The sequence below is a fragment of the Lithobates pipiens genome, unplaced genomic scaffold (assembly GCF_037356315.1).
Source record: "Lithobates pipiens isolate NorthernLeopardFrog02 unplaced genomic scaffold, aLitPip1_a1.2 Scaffold_18, whole genome shotgun sequence".
Lineage (NCBI taxonomy): Eukaryota > Metazoa > Chordata > Amphibia > Anura > Ranidae > Lithobates > Lithobates pipiens.
The window spans coordinates 354,679,397-354,698,423 of NW_027507758.1; the positions used below are offsets into that span (position 1 = coordinate 354,679,397).

General features: G+C 47.0%; 1 protein-coding gene across 1 annotated transcript in view; it reads right to left on the minus strand.

Annotated features, from left to right (window-relative positions):
- Positions 1-19,027, minus strand: part of LOC143986719 (IgGFc-binding protein-like) — a 132,211-nt gene that overhangs the window by 64,680 nt on the left and 48,504 nt on the right. Inside the window, exons 13-14 of the mRNA XM_077485124.1 lie at positions 17,255-17,635; positions 16,862-17,148 (exon numbers count right to left, since the gene is read on the minus strand). Of these exons, the coding sequence (XP_077341250.1) occupies positions 16,862-17,148; positions 17,255-17,635 (668 nt within the window). The remainder of the gene's footprint in view (positions 1-16,861; positions 17,149-17,254; positions 17,636-19,027) is intronic.

The window sequence follows — 19,027 nt, forward strand, 5'->3', positions numbered from 1 at the left end:
TGAATGTGTATGGATCTGTATATATGTATGGATGTGTATATATGAGTATGCATGTATATGTTAGAAGGCTGGCTGTAGGCCAGCCTGTATTTGTGGGAGGAGTCGGAGACTATATAACCCTCCTCCTCTGTCAGGGCCAGGGTTGGGGTTTCTAGGTGGAGGCAGCTCATGGGGGAAGGGTTGTCCATCTATCACCCACCACTCACTTCTCCACAATCATGCTGGTGGAGAGGGGGTGCGTTCCCCTGTCCTGTTCCAGTGTGGGGAGAGGGGGGGTGAGCCGCGTTCGGCCGCCCCAGCTCCTCTCTCTCCCCACATGGTTGCTCTGTCCACCCGCAGTTTCTTCCAGCATGGGGAGGGGAGGGGGGATCGGTCGCCCCAGCTCCTCTCTCTCCCCACGGTTGCCATGTCCAGCCGCCTGTTTCTTCCAGTGTGGGGAGAGGGGGGGGAGTGTGATCGGTCGGCCGGGCTCCTCTCTCTCCCCACGGTTGCCATGTCCAGCCGCTTGTTCTTCCAGTGTGGGGAGAGGGGGAGGTGATCGACGATCGGCCGCCCCAGCTCCTCTCTCCCCACATGTTTGCTCCGTCCACCCGCCCGCCGGTTCCTCCAGTGTGGGGAGAGGGGGGGGTGATCGGCGATCGGCCGCCCCCGCTCCTCTCTCCCCACATGTTCGCTCCGTCCACCCGCCCGCCGTTTCTTCCAGTGTGGGGAGGGGGGGGGGGTGATCGGTCGCCCCAGCTCCTCTCTCTCCCCACGTGTGTGGTGCTCCGTCCGCCCGAAGGTTCGGGGGGGCTCCACGTGGCGGCCGTCGGCCGCTTCTCCCTGGGGGGAGGGTGTGATCAGCGGGGCTGCTGGGAGCCCGCCTGGTGATCGGCCGCCCGCTGGATCCTCTCTCCCCTTGCTCGCATGGCGGGGGGGGGGGTCGGCCGCCCGCTGGCTTCTCTCTCATTGCTCACATGGGGGGGGGTGGTCGGCCGCCCGCTGGCTCCTCTCTCCCTTTGCTTGCATGGCGGGGGGGAGAGGCTCCACTCCCCGTGCATGTCCGTCGCCAGAGCTGCCGAGAACCCGCCTGGGGATCGGTCAGCTGCTGGATCCTCTCTCCCCTTGCTCATGGTGGTATCGGCTGGCTGCCTAAGTGAGCGGTGGGTCCTAGTGCTTGCAAGGGGGGTGGGCTGTCACCCACCTGTTGCTCCTTTCCTCCCCACAGCGCAGACTGGCATCTCTGCTGCAGTGATGGAGGATCTCAGTCCACCCAGGTTGCTGCTTTACTTGGTGGTTTCTTTGGTCGGTGTTATATTGGGGTCAGCCCGGGTGTCGGTGGTAGCTTCCATCAGCAAATTTTCTGTCATAGCATTCTGTTATAGTGTTTTGCCAGCGTTTTCTGTTATAGCGTTTTTTTTTTTTCCAGCGGTTTCTGTCAGCGTTCTGCCAGCGTTTTCTGTCATATCGTTCTGCCAGCGTTTTCTGTCATAGCGTTCTGCCAGCATTTTCTGTCATAGCGTTCTGCCAGCGTTTTCTGTCATAGCGTTCTGCCAGCGTTTTCTGTCATAGCATTCTGCCAGCGTTTTCTGTCATAGCGTTCTGCCAGCGTTTTCTGTCATAGCGTTCTGCCAGCGTTTTCTGTCATAGCGTTCTGCCAGCGTTTTCTGTCATAGCGTTCTGCCAGCGTTTTCTGTCATAGCGTTCTGCCAGCGTTTTCTGTCATAGCGTTCTGCCAGCGTTTTCTGTCATAGCGTTCTGCCAGCGTTTTCTGTCATAGCGTTCTGCCAGCGTTTTCTGTCATAGCGTTCTGCCAGCGTTTCTGTCATATCGTTCTGCCAGCGTTTTCTGTCATAGCGTTCTGCCAGCGTTTTCTGTCATAGCGTTCTGCCAGCGTTTTCTGTCATAGCGTTCTGCCAGCGTTTCTGTCATAGCGTTCTGCCAGCGTTTCTGTCAGTGTTCTGCCAGCGTTCTGTCACAGCGTTCTGCCAGCGTTTTTCTGTCACAGCGTTCTGCCAGCGTTTTTCTGTCACAGCGTTCTGCCAGCGTTTTTCTGTCACAGCGTTCTGCCAGCGTTTTTCTGTCACAGCGTTCTGCCAGCGTTTTTCTGTCACAGCGTTCTGCCAGCGTTTTTCTGTCACAGCGTTCTGCCTGCGATTTTCTGTCACATCGTTCTGCCCAGCATTTTCTGTCACAGCGTTCTGCCCAGCATTTTCTGTCACAGCGTTCTGCCCAGCATTTTCTGTCACAGCGTTCTGCCCAGCATTTTCTGTCACAGCGTTCTGCCCAGCATTTTCTGTCACAGCGTTCGGCCCAGCATTTTCTGTCATAACGTTCGGCCCAGCATTCCTGTCATAGCGTTCTATCTAGCTTTCCTGTCATAGCGTTCTGTCCAGCATTTCTGTCACAGCGTTCTGTCCAGGTTTCGGTCATAGCATTCAGTCCAGTTTTTTGTCACAGCATTCTGTTCAGCATTTTCTGTCATAGCGTTCGGCCCAGCATTTCTGTCATAAGCGTTCCATCTAGCTTTCCTGTCACAGCGTTCTGTCCAGGTTTCGGTCAGCATTCAGTCCAGTTTTCTGTCACAGCGTTCTGTTCAGCATTTCTGTCATAGCGTTCTGCCCAGCATTTCTGTCACAGCGTTCGGTCCAGCATTTCTGTCACAGCGTTCGGTCCAGCATTTCTGTCACAGCGTTCGGTCCAGCATTTCTGTCACAGCGTTCGGCCCAGCATTTCTGTCACAGCGTTCGGCCCAGCATTTCTGTCACAGCGTTCGGCCCAGCATTTCTGTCATAGCATTCGATCTAGCTTTCCTGTCATAGCGTTCTGTCCAGGTTTTGGTTATAGCATTAGTCCAGTTTTCTGTCACAGCGTTCTGTTCAGCATTTTCTGTCATTACGTTCGGCTCAGCATTTTCTGTCATTACGTTCGGCCCAGCATTTTCTGTTTTTACGTTCGGCCCAGCATTTTCTGTCATACGTTCGGCCCAGCATTTTCTGTCATACGTTCGGCCCAGCATTTTCTGTCATACGTTCGGCCCAGCATTTTCTGTCATAATGTTCGGCCCAGCAATTCTGTCATAGCGATTGGTCCAGCATTCTCGGTCATAGCATTCTTTCTAGCTTTCCTGTCATAGCGTTCTGTCCAGGTTCGGTCACAGCATTTAGTCCAGTATTTCCGTCATAGTGTTCGGTCCAGTATTTCCGTCATAGCGTTCGGTCCAGTATTTCCGTCATAGCGCTCTGTCCAGCATGGCGGTCATAGTGGTTTGCCCCTGGGTTCCTGTCATATCATTCTGCCCGGCATGTCTGTCATAGCGTTCCGCCTCAGGTTATCTGTCAGTGTTCTGCCCCTGGAGTTCTGTCATAGCGTCCTGCCAGCATGTCTGTCATAGCGTTCTGCCCCGGGATTTCAGTCATCGTTCTACCTAGGTTAACTTTTAGCATTTCTGTCATGGCATTGTCGTGACATTTTTCTGTCAGTATTTCTGTCATAGTGTTTCTGTTCAGTGGTTCTGTCATGGTGTTTCAACCTCTGTGTTTGGCTTCAGAGTTCGCAGAAGGGCGTTCACTTATGACATATTCTGGTTAGGTTTGTCTGAATTCATTGTCATGTCTTATCGTATCTGTGTTCATGTTTGTACCGGGGTCAGTTAGCTAGGGCTCGCACATCGGGATCTGTCACGTCTACAGATCCATACGGGCTGAGGTTTCGTTATTAATGATTGTTGACCACAATCTTCTCGCCTGTATACCATACGTCATACGATGCATGTTCATTCACCACACCTGTACGTCTACCCACCACGGTCTGTGGGTACTCTAGGCCTGAGTTTCTGTTAATTACCTGTCTCTGCGCTGCAGGTTACTCGGGTTAACTCACTATTTCTCAACTCACACACGGGGGGGGTTCATCATTAGGTTCATTCATGCGCTGTGGTCTTGACTTTTCTGCCATGTTCTCATTCTTAGGTAGGCAGAGGGGCGTTGTTGTTGTTCTCATGTCTGGTTGTCTGTCTTTCCTTCTAGTTGCGTTTTCAGGTTGGGCCGTCTTGGCATCCATACCAATATCAACCATGCCTGCACTCACGTACAGATGTCTTTTCGCCACTGGGCGCACCCTCAGGTTGGAAGCAGACAACAATTTTCTTTAGTGGACATCCTGTTGCATAGAGGCCCTGGTTACCGCCCTGGGATTCATACTCTCAGGGTGTGTCCAAGCCACGGTCCTTAGGTGGTAGGTTGGGCGACGTCGTCACCATTCTGGATTCCACTCTCAGCTCCGATCTCTTGTCTAGGAGGTTGCCTGGAGTACTGCTCAGGGACGTCGGTCCAGTCATCTTTGCTCCTCCCCGGTTTGTTCCAGGTGGGGAGGGGGGTGCTTTAGTCACTTTGGGCATGGCTGGTTCATGCTATGGGACTTATTCCCCTGGGTTGGAGTCTGTTTCTCCTTCCTCGGTTCAGGATTCGGTCTCGGTTGGGAGGTCTCGGGCAGTAGCATGACCTGCTCACATCCGGTGGGACCAGTTTGTCTTGGTGTCGCCATGTTGATGATGCTTGCCATGGCATCTACTCCATCACATCCATCAGGCAGCCAGGTTTCCTCTCCTATCACTGGTATTTTTGCCACTCACCCTCTCACATCCTCTTACCAGGTATGGGAAGGGGTGTTTTCACGGTGCTTCTTCTGGTGTGTGTTGTAGGGGTTCTTCGGGTCAGCCCTTGCTCTCTTTTCCCCACGTATCCTCTCATTCATAGCAGTTCATTCTCATGTCCGGGTCACCTTGGGCATCAGGCTCATCCTATCCTTCACGGGACGTTCAATTGGGTTTGCGTAGCTTGCAGGCTCTAAGGAGGTTCCTTCTCATCTCCAGGTCTGGAGTCGATGGGTTCTACTCTCACAGCGGATACTTACCGGTTACTTACGGTTGGCGTTTGGGCATACGTCATTTTAGGGATGGGATCTCTACCTTCCCTCTCCCACCTAAACTGGTGTCTTTTTGCCCTCTTTTCAGGCATACTGACCATCCAGGCCATGGCACACCTCAGGCCTTGTTTCTTAAGTAATATTGCATTTCCCACTTGAAGACTCCGATTACAAGTTAGAAGGCTGGCTGTAGGCCAGCCTGTATTTGTGGGAGGAGTCGGAGACTATATAACCCTCCTCCTCTGTCAGGGCCAGGGTTGGGGTTTCTAGGTGCCCACCCACCCGTTTCCCCCAGGTTATTCACTCATACTCATAGTATTTTTCTTATTCTTACATTCAGGGTATGCCCTCTTTTCAGGCATACTGACCATCCAGGCCATGGCACACCTCAGGCCTTGTTTCTTAAGTAATATTGCATTTCCCACTTGAAGACTCCGATTACAAATGTATACATGTGTCTCTCTTTTTTCTTATTTTTCTTGTTTTTATATAAATCTGGAAGCTTGACTTGGCTGCTAACTATACTTCTCCCCTATTTTTTTCTTTTTTTATAGTTAGATCCCTTCCTTAAAATGTTGGAAAAGATCAGCCACAGATAACAAAGTAAAAGAAAAAAGCATGCATGATTTTAGTATACAGCATAAATGTGTTCAATGAAAGCAAAACTCTCAATGTTTTTCCACATTTATATCAATTGAAAATGAGCTCAGAATATCTGATCAGCCCAAAGGCTCTTTAATGCCTACATACACTATGTCCCTACGGCGGCAAGTTAAAGACAGCCATATAGGCAAATTTGCCTGTATGGATGAGTATATATGAGTATGTATGTATATATGTTTCTCTCTTTTTTCTTCTTTTTCTTTTTTTTATATAAATCTGGAAGCTTGGAATGGCCGCTTCCTCTCAATTGGATGCCCCCTATCCTCCTTCCTTCTCTTTCTTTTTATAGTTAGACCCTTTCCTTAAAATGTTGGAAAAGGAGGGGCGTGGCCGGAAGTTGAAGCGGACGGACGTGTCCAGCGAGAGCTCCGCTGCGGCCTAATAGTATCCACCACAATCCGGTCTCCTGGCACCGCTGGTCGGGCTCTCCTCCATCCGCAGGACCTGCTGGAGCTGCCCGCTGTCAGTCGGGGGCCTTTTGGAGCGTCTCCGGGCGGTCTACGAGCTCCGGTTCATCCCGGGGCTGCCGCCCACGCGAGAGGCGCTCCGCCGCCATCTTGTGGCCTACCTCGGTCCCGGAGCATCTGGACATCCATCATCTCTAACGGGGGTCCTCTTCCTCATCATCCGTGCAGTGGTGCATCCCTGCCCTGGTCCGGAGGGCCGTGCGAGGTGGAGTGGGAGCGCCTGGAGGTTTGGGGCCTGGTGGTCCACAGCAACAGACGCCGGCCATCTTGGTACACCCGGAGCAGGCCACAGCCCTCCGTCCACACGTTTGGTGCCTGCTTCTGCCGCAGGTGAGACACCCCTTCTGGATTCCGCTCTCTCAAGCGACGTGGGACTGCTTTGGAGCTAGGGGGGGCATCCCCAGCCCCTCCGGCAATAATTAGCCCTCGGATAGATCGGTTTGGAGACAGGAGCTGTTTGGGCCTACTGAGTCTCTCCTGCCACCGCTTTTCACCACTTCCTGGACATTACCACACGTCTTCATCTCCAGTGATTGCGGTTCGCAGGGATCCTTACCTCGACAATTGCTCCATTTCCCCCTGGACTCGCAGTGAGTACGTCACGACCTTCACCCCCCCCCCCCCTGTTGCTGGCTGCTACCTGGTGCCCTGACCCCTCCATTGACTGTTTATTCTGGGGGGTGCCCCCTTTCACTTGTCACGTTGGAACTGTTTGCTACCGGGCTTCTACATCAGTCTGCGGCACAGCAGCCTCCAGCAAGCCCACAGACTGACTATTGACACTGCGCTAGCTGCTTCTGCTTCAATGCACCGCCTCCTCTCACAGTAGCAGCGCTCGCAACTAGTCTCCAAATGTTTTTTTGAGACCCCGGATTAGCTCCATTCGGGACTTCAGCCTATCTCTGAGGTATACTTGCACCACGGTTCACCCCCTCATTTTTTTTTCTTACCTCATCTCCTAACCCGCAGAGCCTTGGTGTATGCCGGCTAAAAAAAAGAAGGCACGGAGCACCGCCCAAAAGACTCTCACACAATACCTTCTACGCTCTCAAGAACAATCTAGCATGGAGCGTGAGGGGTCAGTTGGGGGGCGCCTCTCCCCCGACCCGGCCTCCCCGCCTCGCTTATTAGGTCCGACCTCACCTGCTCCTTTGTCGGATAGAAGAAATCCCAGTGCCCTCTCAAAGGCGGATCTAGAGGACAGTCTGGAATCCATGTACAATAGATTGGCTTCCAAGTTTCAATCAGAACTTCAGAAGACTTCTCATGCACTTTCGCAGGAAATCTCGGCCCTGGGCGCAAGGACTGAGAGGCTAGAGACTAAACATGACGAGTTGGCGATAGCTCATAATGACCTCAGCAGAGAACATGAATCCCTATCCTCCACGGTCCAGCTTCTACAGTCTCAAATAGAAGACCTCGATAACAGAAATAGACGCAATAATCTACGCATCCGTGGCATCCCGGAGTCCGAATCTGAGCTCATTCCGGTAGTGATCAGGTTGTTTAAATCCTTGCTCCCTGACCATGAAGCCAATATGTTCAAATGTGATCGGATACATAGGGCTTTGCGCCCCAAACCCCCGGAGGATAAACCTCCTAGGGATGTCATTCTCTGCATGAAGGACTTTCTGGTCAAAGAGGAAATTTTGAGAGCAGCTCGTAACAAACAGAGGATCACTCTCGATGACAAAGTTATCCAAATTTTCCCAGATATCGCACCGGCGACTTTGGAGCGGAGAAGGAACCTAAAGGAGATAACCACAGTCTTGCAATCAGCCCGCATCAGGTACCGTTGGGGGTTCCCGTTTCGTCTTGTGATTCCACATAATGGCTCGACATACTCTGCCACTTCGGTCCTGGAGGGTCAGGAGATCCTGGTGAAGCTAGGACTTTTGGATGCCTCTACGATTCGCAGACTGCCCTCCACTCCCAGAGCTACACCTTTTTGGCAAACTCCCCCGACCAGAAGAGACAGGCGTAGAATCAGATATGGTGCTGATGATCGGGTGGAAGATAGTCCTCGATGATGCTGTTTTTCTCTCCTTCATCTGAAGGCTCAGACTGCGGTTTGCTATAGTGCCCAATGGCTGTTTATAAGCTGCTCTTGTTTACATTGTTGAGGGTAGAATGTGTTCAGGTTTCTGGTTTTATACTGTTTTCCCCCTCGTGTCTCCCGCTTGCTCCGCGCCTCCGTCCTTTCGGAGGGCGGTGGAGCTTGCTGGAGAGAGGGGCTATGTGTTTTCCAGGTTTTCCTACCCAAACCACAAGCCATTTACAAGTCCCTAGGAGCTGTTGTATGGCTCCCCTTTCCAGTGGTTGGTTGCTTCTCTGGTGGGTGCCCCCTACCATTGCGCAACCCTACTGGTCACGAGACCTTGTTGTCTCGGTATTTGACGGTTATTTTGGTGTGGCTATGTTTTCCCACACGCTACCACGCTTAGCATTAATGTGGTGTCCCAGGCCTTTATCAGGCTCTGGGCCTTTTCTCTCTGATGTTTACTTTCTTTTTTTATGGTTTTTGGTTTTCTCCCTTCTAGGTCGATCATTGTCCTTGTCCTATGCTCCTTCAATCACTCAGGCTCCTTTTATACTCAGGATTAGTGTTCTCATGCTACACTTGTTGTTATTGCACCTTATCTTATTTTTCTGTTACCCTGCTGATGATATGAGGGTCCCCCTGTTTTTCTGGCGCATGTTGGACGAGTATTCCCTGAGAGTTTCCCTTTCCCCCCTTGCCACCATATTTGATCTCTTAACTATAGTTGTTATTTTTCATTTTCCATGGCAATAACATGTGTCTCCCACAATGTCAAGGGATTTAATTCACCATCCAAAAGGCGTAAAGCCTTCTCCTTTTATAAAAGCCTTGGAGCTAAAATCCTTCTACTCCAAGAAACACATTTCTCCCGCTCCTCTCACCCTAAATTTTTCCATAAGGACTTTCCTCAAGCCTTTTACTCGCTCCACTCGTCCAGGACCAGGGGGGCCGCCATACTTCTCCACTCCTCCTTCCCGATGGAGGTTAAACATATATTTAAAGACCCCGAGAGTCGCTATGTTATTGTTCAGGGCATTGTCCACAACAGAGAACTTACTATTGCCAGTATTTACACACCCAATGAGGGCTCGGCAACTTTCTTTGGGTCATTTTTTGAGAAAATTGCTCAATACCACTCTCCTCACTTGGTCATAGGTGGCGATTTTAATTCAGTCGCCAACGCCAATCTAGACCGTTCATCGACTCCAACCACTTCTAGAGCTTTCCCGAAGTCGCTCTCTAGAGGCCTACGTGACCTGCAACTCACTGACACCTGGAGAGCCCACAACATAGGCTGCAGGGAGTACACTTTCTTCTCCCACCCGCATAACAGTTATGCGAGGTTGGATTACATATACTCCACTCCAATTATTCTTGCTAATTCTGTAGAAGCCTCCATTCATCCCTGTGTTTGGTCCGACCATCAGGCTATTTCCTTTACTACGGAGCTCATTAGGCTCGCTCCCACACCCCATTCCTGGAGATTGAATGAATCCCTTCTCTCGGACTCAGGGGTGGAAGCCCAGGTAGCTCAGTCTCTGGAAGAGTATTTTTCCTTGAATGCTCGCCCAGATATGCAGCCCTCGACTCTCTGGATGGCGCATAAAACCGTCATTAGAGGACGACTTATCAGTCTTTCCGCGGCCCGAAACAGATCCAATAGACTTAGGATAGTGGAATTAACCAGAGAATTAGATCACTTATACAAAGACTCATCCTCATTGCACTTGGACTCTACCAGGCGTTCCATAGACCAGAAGCGCCTGGAACTTGACTCCTTGTTGTCATCCAAGGTTGAGAAGACGCTACGCTGGGCCAAGGCTCGCAGTTTGTTATTCAACAACTCTGCATCGACCTCGTTTGCTAGGAAGTTGTCTAACACACTTCGCCCGCCTCATGTCTACAGGCTATCTAATAGTGAGGGTTTTGTATCGTCACATCCCAAGGAGGTTCTCAAGACCTTTGAGCAATTCTATTCTAAACTCCTAGAAGCCCCCCGCACCTTTCCTTCTCCCGATGACATGTCCTGGTTACAAGACATCCCTCTTCCGACGCTCTCCCCCTCACAAATGGAGGCACTGAATGCCCCCATTACGGTCCTGGAAATCTTAGGGGTTCTCAAGTCACTAAAATTGGGTTCGGCCCCGGGTCCGGACGGCTTTTCGGCTCTCTATTACAAAAAATTCTCCATGATTTTAGCCCCCAGAATGATGCAACTCTTCAACTCAATTCTATTAGGCGATAGCTTCCCGGAGGAAATGCTGTTAGCTAACATGTCTCTGATCCCTAAACCCAATAAAAATCATAATCTACCTCAAAGTTTTAGGCCAATCTCGGTTATAAATAACGATGTCAAAGTATTTAGCAGAATCTTAGCTGACAGACTGGCAAAATTTATCCCTTCCCTGATTTCCCCCTTCCAATCTGGGTTTATTCCACATCGCTTTATCACAGACAAAACCCGCCTAGCCTCAAACGTTATTCAAGATGCCAACCCGTTCTCCCGTAGGCTCCTCCTGTTGAGTTTAGACATACAGAAGGCGTTTGACAGTGTTACATGGAACTATTTAGACACACTTTTGCCTCTCATGGGCTTTCGGGGCAGCTTTCTGGCAGGATTCCAAGCCCTCTACAATAATCCTATGACTCGCATTAAGTTGCCTGGCTGTAGCTCAGAATTCTTCCCCATTGGTAAAGGCACTAGACAGGGGTGCCCCCTTTCCCCTTTAATCTTTGCTTTAGCCCTAGAACCCCTTGCTATTGCCCTCCTGAGACATCCTGATATTACTGGTTACACCAAGGGAACCGAAATGTACAAATTTTGCATGTATGCCGATGATGTTTTGATGTTTATTACTAACCCTCATGTCTCCCTTCCCAATCTTTTTTTGACACTGTCTCACTTTGCGAAAGTCTCTGGCCTTTCCATTAATGTTTCCAAATCTGTAGCCCTCCCTATAGGCTTTACCCCCAATGATTTGGCCCTTATTAAACAAAACTACTCATTTACTTGGGCTACCTCCCACATTCCTTACTTGGGTGTTGGACTGCCCGGGAATTTCGGGGACCTCTTTGGGGTCAATTATCCCCCACTGATTAGCAAACTTAAAAAAACCCTAAAAAGCTGGCTCTCTTTACGTATCCCCTTTATAGGACGAATCACTGCCCTTAAAATGGTCATCCTTCCCAGGTTGCTGTATTTATTTCGCTCTCTACCGGTTAGGCTCTCCAAGTGTTTTCTCCTTGACCTTCAGTCCCATTTCAACAGGTTTATTTGAAACAATAGATCTCCCAGGTTTGCGAGGGGGGTACTCTACAGATCTATGAAAAATGGTGGTTTGGGGGTACCTCAAGTTTGGTTATACTACCTTTCCTGCAGATTCACTCAGCAAGCACAGTGGTCGATCCCTAATTCTAGAGTCCCCTGGGTGAGGTTTGAGAGTGACTCGATCACTCCATTCTATCTCCCCAGCCTTATGTGGTCAACTAATCGTCCCCTCTCGACTTTAACCACCCGTAATACTATAGTGGCGGATTGCCTCCTACTGTGGCACCGCTTTAAGCAGAAATACGACCTCACCCTGGGTCGCTCTATGGGCGCTTCCTTCCTGGGTGACCCTAGGTTCCCCCTAGCTTATCTCCATCCTGAATCTTTTGGTATATGGGTCCATTGTGGGCTTACCCAGTTGAAGGACTTTGTGACGGGCTCTGGCTTTGTTCCTTTTTCAACTCTGCAGACCCAGCACCAACTCCCGGACTCTGAACGTTATAGATACCTGCAGATCCGCCACTTCTTTCTCTCCCGATATGGACTCCGTCCCCAAGCACAGCTCACTATCTTCGAAGACGTGTGTTTTAATTTCCCACGCCAAAAAGGACTGATCTCTCTGATATATAGGGCCCTGGAGGGACATTCGGAGTGTCAGTCCCTGCGATATAGAGCGCGCTGGGAGGAGGAGTTGGCTCTGGAGACGGGAGTGGTGGATTGGGAGGAAGGTTGGAACAACATGCGCAAATGCACCAGATCCCTAACTGTTAGAGAGACGGCCATCAAAGTTCTCACCAGGTGGTACTACACCCCGGTACGTTTGCACCAGATTTATCCCCTTACATCCCCCAACTGTTTTAGAGGATGCAATCACCCTGGCACCTTTGTTCACATTTTTTGGGACTGTGATTTAATTCGCCCTGTCTGGCAGGAGGTCTTGAGACTGATGGATGGGTTCGCTGGCCGAACACTGTCCCTCTCTTATCACCACTGTCTTCTCTTCCAGACCCCCCCCTGACACTCCTAAACACTTTGTAAGGTTAGCGCACTCTATTTGTGTCGCTGTACTGTGGACTATTGCACTTCATTGGAAGTCCCCGTCTATACCATTAGCACAGGTTCTCTCACGTATTGACCAGGTAATGCTGTCTGAAAAGATCTTGCACACTCTGCATGACACTGAACGCGTTTATGACCTTAAGTGGAACCCATGGTTCCTATTTCGTTTGCTGAAGTGATCGCACCTTAGGTTTTTCATTTTGCTTCTCTTTTCTGTTTGCATTTTTTCCTCTTTTTCCTTTGTTTCTCTCTGTTCTCTTTCCCTCTCTCTCTGTCATGATCTTTCTTTTGTATTTTGGTTATGATGGTCAGCTCATTTAACATGTCATTCTCTTTATTTTTATGACCTGTTGTTGGATGTAAGACCCATACAGTTAATCAGTTATCGGTGGTTTGTCCTGCGGGGTTCTGCTATTTGTTTATCACCATTTTGTAACCTTGTCATCCAACTTCTTATGCCAATGTTGAAATATAAATCCTTTTGCTGACTTTGTATTTCTGTTAATAGCTTTAATAAAACCTTTTTTGAAAACAAAAAAAAATGTTGGAAAAGATGTCCCTGACAGTAAACACTAGACATGTGCAGAGTAAAATATTTCGTTTCGGAATTTAGTTTTCGTCCGAAAACTTAATTTATTTAGTTACTCCCGAAATTCGTTTTTATTTATTTCGTTTTTCGTTCAAAAATTGCATTCGTCCGAAAATCCACATGAATTACGGTCGAATCTGTCTTGGAAGGCTTATGGTGTCTGTCGAATGTATAAAGAAGATTCGACGGAGCTAACTATATAGCATACTTTAGAACCCTATTAAAGTCTATGGGACTCCAACGTTCAAAATCTAAAGTGCTAATTTTAAAGGCTAATTTGCAAGTTACTGTCCTAAAAAGTGTTTGGGGACCCGGGTCCTGCCCCAGGGGACATGTATCAATGCAAAAAAAAGTTTTAAAAACAGACGTTTTTTCGGGAGCAGTGATTTTAATAATGATTAAAGTGAAACAATAAAAGTGTAATATTCCTTTAAATTTCGTAGGGGGGGGGGGGGGTTGTCTATAGTGTGCCTGTGAAGGGGCGCATGTTTCCCGTGCTTAGAACTGTCCCAGCACAAAGTGTCATTTATGCAGGAAAAAAAGTCCTTTAAAATCACTCGCAGCTATTATGAATTGTCGGCTCCGTAATACAGAGAACACTCATTGAAAGTCATTGATAAAAAAATAAATAAATAAATTAAAAAAAAAGCGTGGGGGTCCCCCAAATTCAATTACCAGGCCCTTCAGGTCTGGTATGGATATTAAGGGGAACCCTGCCTCAAATTTAAGAAAAAATTTGACGTGGGGTTCCCCCTAAATATCCATAACCAGACCCTTCAGGTCTGGTATGGATATTAAGGGGAACCCCGCGTCAAATTTAAAAAAAAATTGACGTGGGGTTCCCCTTAAAAATCCATACCAGACCCTTTATCCGAGCACGCAACCTGGCAGGCCGCAGGAAAAGAGGGGGGGACGAGAGAGCGGCCCCCCCTCCCTCCTGAACCGTACCAGGCCACATGCCCTCAACATTGGGAGGATGCTTTGGGGGTCCGTGACCCCTCAAAGCACCTTGTCCCCATGTTGATGAGGACAAGGGCCTCATCCCCACAACCCTGGCCGGTGGTTGTGGAGGTCTGCGGGCAGGGGGCTTATCAGAATCTGGAAGCCCCCTTTAACAAGGGGACCCCCAGATCCCGTCCCCCCCCCCTGTTTGAAATGGTAAGGGGGTACAAAAGTACCCCTACCATTTCACAAAGAAAGTGTAAAAAATGGTTAAATAAAACAAACACACTTTTGAAAAATTCCTTTATTAAAAATAAAAAAATAAAAAAAAGATTCCAGCGGCGGTAATCCACTCTTGCTATCCAGCGACGGACGATCATCTCTCCAGCGATGTCTCATCTCATCCAGCGCAGCGATCCTCCATCCTTCTTCTGTCTCCTCCACGGAGACACTGCAGGCATTCCGGCGGCTGACGTTTCTTATATACGGAGGGTGGGGCCACCCGTCACCTGACCCCGCCCCCCTCTGACGCAAGGGGAAACCCGGGGTTCCCCGTGACGTATGGGTGACCCCGCCCCCCTCTGATGTAACGGAAACCTGCCTGTGTTACATCAGAGGGGTGCGGGTCACCCCTACGTCACAGGGAACCCCGGGTTTCCCCTTGCGTCAGAGGGGGGTGGGGTCAGGTGACGGCTGGCCCCGCCCTCCGTATATAAGAAACGTCAGCCGCCGGAATGCCTGCAGTGTCTCCGTGGAGGAGACAGAAGAAGGATGTATTCGCTGCGCTGGATGACATGAGACATCGCTGGAGAGATGATCGTCCGTCGCTGGATAGCAAGAGTGGATTACCGCCGCTGGAATCTTTTTTTTATTTTTTTATTTTTAATAAAGGAATTTTTCAAAAGTGTGTTTGTTTTATTTAACCATTTTTTACACTTTCTTTGTGAAATGGTAGGGGTACTTTTGTACCCCCTTACCATTTCAAACAGGGGGGGGGGGCGGGATCTGGGGGTCCCTTGTTAAAGGGGGCTTCCAGATTCTGATAAGCCCCCCGCCCGCAGACCTCCACAACCACCGGCCAGGGTTGTGGGGATGAGGCCCTTGTCCTCATCAACATGGGGACAAGGTGCTTTGAGGGGTCACAGACCCCCAAAGCATCCTCCCAATGTTGAGGGCATGTGGCCTGGTACGGTTCAGGAGGGAGGGGGGGGTCGCTCTCTCGTCCCCCCCTCTTTTCCTGCGGCCTGCCAGGTTGCGTGCTCGGATAAAGGGTCTGGTATGGATTTTTAGGGGGAACCCCACGTCAATTTTTTTTTAAATTTGATGCGGGGTTCCCTTAATATCCATACCAGACCTGAAGGGTCTGGTTATGGATATTTAGGGGGAACCCCACGTCAAGTTTTTCTTAAATTTGAGGCAGGGTTCCCCTTAATATCCATACCAGACCTGAAGGGCCTGGTAATTGAATTTGGGGGACCCCCACGCTTTTTTTTTTATTTTTTTTTTATTTTTTTATCAATGACTTTCAATGAGTGTTTTTAAAGGACTTTTTTTCCTGCATAAATGACACTTTGTGCAGGGACAATTCTAAGCACGGGAAACATGCGCCCCTTCACAGGCATACTATAGACAACCCCCCCCCCCCTTACGAAATTTAAAGGAATATTACACTTTTATTGTTTCACTTTAATCATTATTAAAATCACTGTTCCCGAAAAAACGGCCGTTTTTAAAACTTTTTTTTGCATTGATACATGTCCCCTGGGGCAGGACCCGGGTCCCCAAACACTTTTTAGGACAGTAACTTGCAGAATCTTTTCTCTCTGTCAAATCTTTTTTCTCTGTCGAATATTTTCTCTATATAATCTTGGACTAATAGAGGTAAGGTTAAGCACATTCGACCACAGGTTCTATAGACACAGATTGTTGTCAGAGTCATGTCGAATCTCCTATTCTATATCGAACTGTTGTAACAATGAAAACGAAAATAAAGCATTTATTTATGTCGGATCTTTCATTTTTCGGATTTTGTGCTTTCGTTATCGTTTGTCAAAACGAAAACGAAAATAGCTGAAATTCAGACGAAAATGCATTCGGACGAAAACGAATGCACATGTCTAGTAAACACCGAATTATCTTGCAACTGTTTAGCGCCATGCCATTAGCTATTGCATGATGTGATGACATGTTGAAATTTTGACCCTTGGGAGTAAGTTCTTAGCAGAGTAAATCATAACAAATAAAACTGCCATTGATGTAGTGCCACGTTTTTCAACAATAAAAAATGTATTAAAACAAAAGAACTTAAGTACAGTTGTTCATAATTGTTTGATTTCTCCATAATAAGCAATAAGAGTTGAAACATATGATTGCTGATTTCCTGTATGATTGCTATTGGAAAACACTCCATTTGTACTTTTTTTCTCATATCAGTGCCAGGTAAAAAAAAAAAAGCAAAAGAAAAAAGGATGCCTTTACCTGTCAAAATACTATATTATTATAGGATTTTAGTATAAAGCATAAATGTGTTCAATGAAAGAAAAACTCCCAATGTTTGTCTACATTTATATCAAATGAAAATGAGCTTAGAATATCTTGTCAGCCCTAAGGCTCTTTAATGCTTACATACACTACAGCAGCCTTAGCATAAAACAAACCATCTTAGGGCACTGTAAATTATCTAAGCATACATCGACCTCAGGATATGTGGTCTATGTATTCCTAGATTACAAAGCTATGTATTCCTAGGTTACAAAGTTGTATATACTACAACCATACTCCACAGACATTCACAACTAAGTAGAGCTGTACACAGCCATATAGGCACATTTACATGTCTCTTTCAATATTCCTCCAAGCCCTTACATTTTGGTAACTGAGTCTAGATCTAGAATAATCATCAAGGTAAAATTTGTATTTATACTTACAGCCAATTGTCATCAGGAACACGCCAGCTGTTTCCAAAGTCATTGGATGTGAATACAAGTACACCTTCAGGTGTCAGGAAATCATCTAGTTGGTTACCATTATAAGTGCCACAGAGTCCACACAGTTTTCCTTTGAACTTCTCATTTACTTTAACAAAGAGTTCATTGTTGCCATTAAACTTAACTTCAAGACCAAAGTCAGTCTGCACAACAACAAAGGAACCACTTAAACGTATTAAGATGCCAGATGCTGGGGTTGCAGGAAGTGGGGCAAATAGTCCATCAATCTAAAGATGAAGAAAATTACAAAACATAAATTTTGGGAAATAATCACCAGAAAAAAATATTAATGTTAGTGCTGATTGTCATGCATTTTCTAAATACAAATCTTACCTCCACCAATCTTTGTTTGCCCAGAATAATATTAAGGTCATTGAAGCTGACCGCAACTGAGTTTATAGCTGTCCAGGTTAAACTTCCTCTATGCTCATTTCTTGTAGTAATTGAGAAATACACACTTGTGTTTCCACAGGTCTCCACAACTGTATAATTACAGGCTCCTTGGAAATGGTATGACTTGCCATCAAATGTTATGTAGTGTGGATCACCATAGATATGGCAGATGGAGGTATCAGCAGGGAAGCAAGCCTTAATTCCATTTTGTACTCTGCACACTTCTTCAGGATCACAGGTCTGAGCTGTACAGCTCACATGATTGTTTCCTTGACATGTACAGCGATTGTCACAGTCCCCGTTCCAGAATATTTCATTTTTCTGTCAAATAAAATGTAGAATTGCATAATCCATTCACAACGCTTATAATAATCCAATCAACAGTACATCAACAATGGTTTTCCTGTCTCATATTCATGTACTAGATTCACTATTAAATTTAGAAGAGAGGCAACATGGGCAGAGATTGATGCACACATCCAATAGTGTAGAGCAGTGGTTCTCAACCCTGTCCTCAAGTACCCCCAACAGGCCATGTTTTGGGAATTTCTCTTAGATAAAATAAATGTCCAAAATACCAAGCCATTGACTCTGATTTAAAGCACCTGTACAAGATAAAGGAAAACCTGCAAACAAGGCCTTTTGGGGGTACTTGAGGACAGCGTTGAGAACCACTGCTGTAGAGAACTTGTCAGTACCTAACAGAGACAGACTTTAGGAGCCTAGATGGCACAGTTGGAGGATTTATCATACACTGTAATGAAAGGAATATATTCATTAAAGGTCTGAAAAGTCTGTTTCTTAATATGACAGATGTATGTATCCATAGAAATTCAAAAGAGTCCCTATGGCTATATTTTTACTACTACCCTCATTGTTGTAAATGACCTCAATTTTTTTTTTCTTTATATTATTTCATTATCGTTTTTGATTCACGTTGTTTGACACTGTTTATCTCTGATTTATTACAAGGTAATGAGTAATTATTGACATGATAGCATTGACTGCTGTGAAAATATACAATTTATTGTAATGCAATAAGGTTGATTTACTAAAGGCAAATAGGTTGTTTACTTCGCAAGGCAATTTTAACTTTGACGTGGAATATTCTTTTGACTTAATAAATGTGGTGACTATTTAATTTGCAAAGAATAGCCAATCACGTGCAAGAAAAACAAAAGAACAGTATTATTGCTTTCACATGATGGAGAGCTTCACCTCGTTCACCAAGAAAAAATCTCTTGTAAAGTGAACAGCCTATTTGCCTTTATTCAGTCATTTGCAATATATCTAACATCAGCTATAAATGTATGGGGTGAGATTTTAGTTAAGGATTAAAGCTCAATTCCAGACACTTTTTTATGTTTTGAGTGGGAGATTTTAAATCTATGTCAGGTCTTTTGCCATATACTGTATGTCCTTATTGTGAAGATTACGCTAATTTAATGCCTGGACAGGAAGGAAAATTTCTCAGGACAAAAAATGAAAATAAATTTTTAGCAGGTTAAGTGGCATTAGAACATATTGACTACTGCACCCTTCATTTGATGTTTATAAACTTGTAAAATATTTTCAAGTGGTTTTCTAACACTGAAATAGATATTTTGGCTGTAAATGGCCTTAACATAGAATTAAACGCTAAGCTCCCTTTTTTCCCCTAAAATCCAGCTTCCCTATGTTAACAGTTATTGTACCACAGTTGCAGAAAAATAA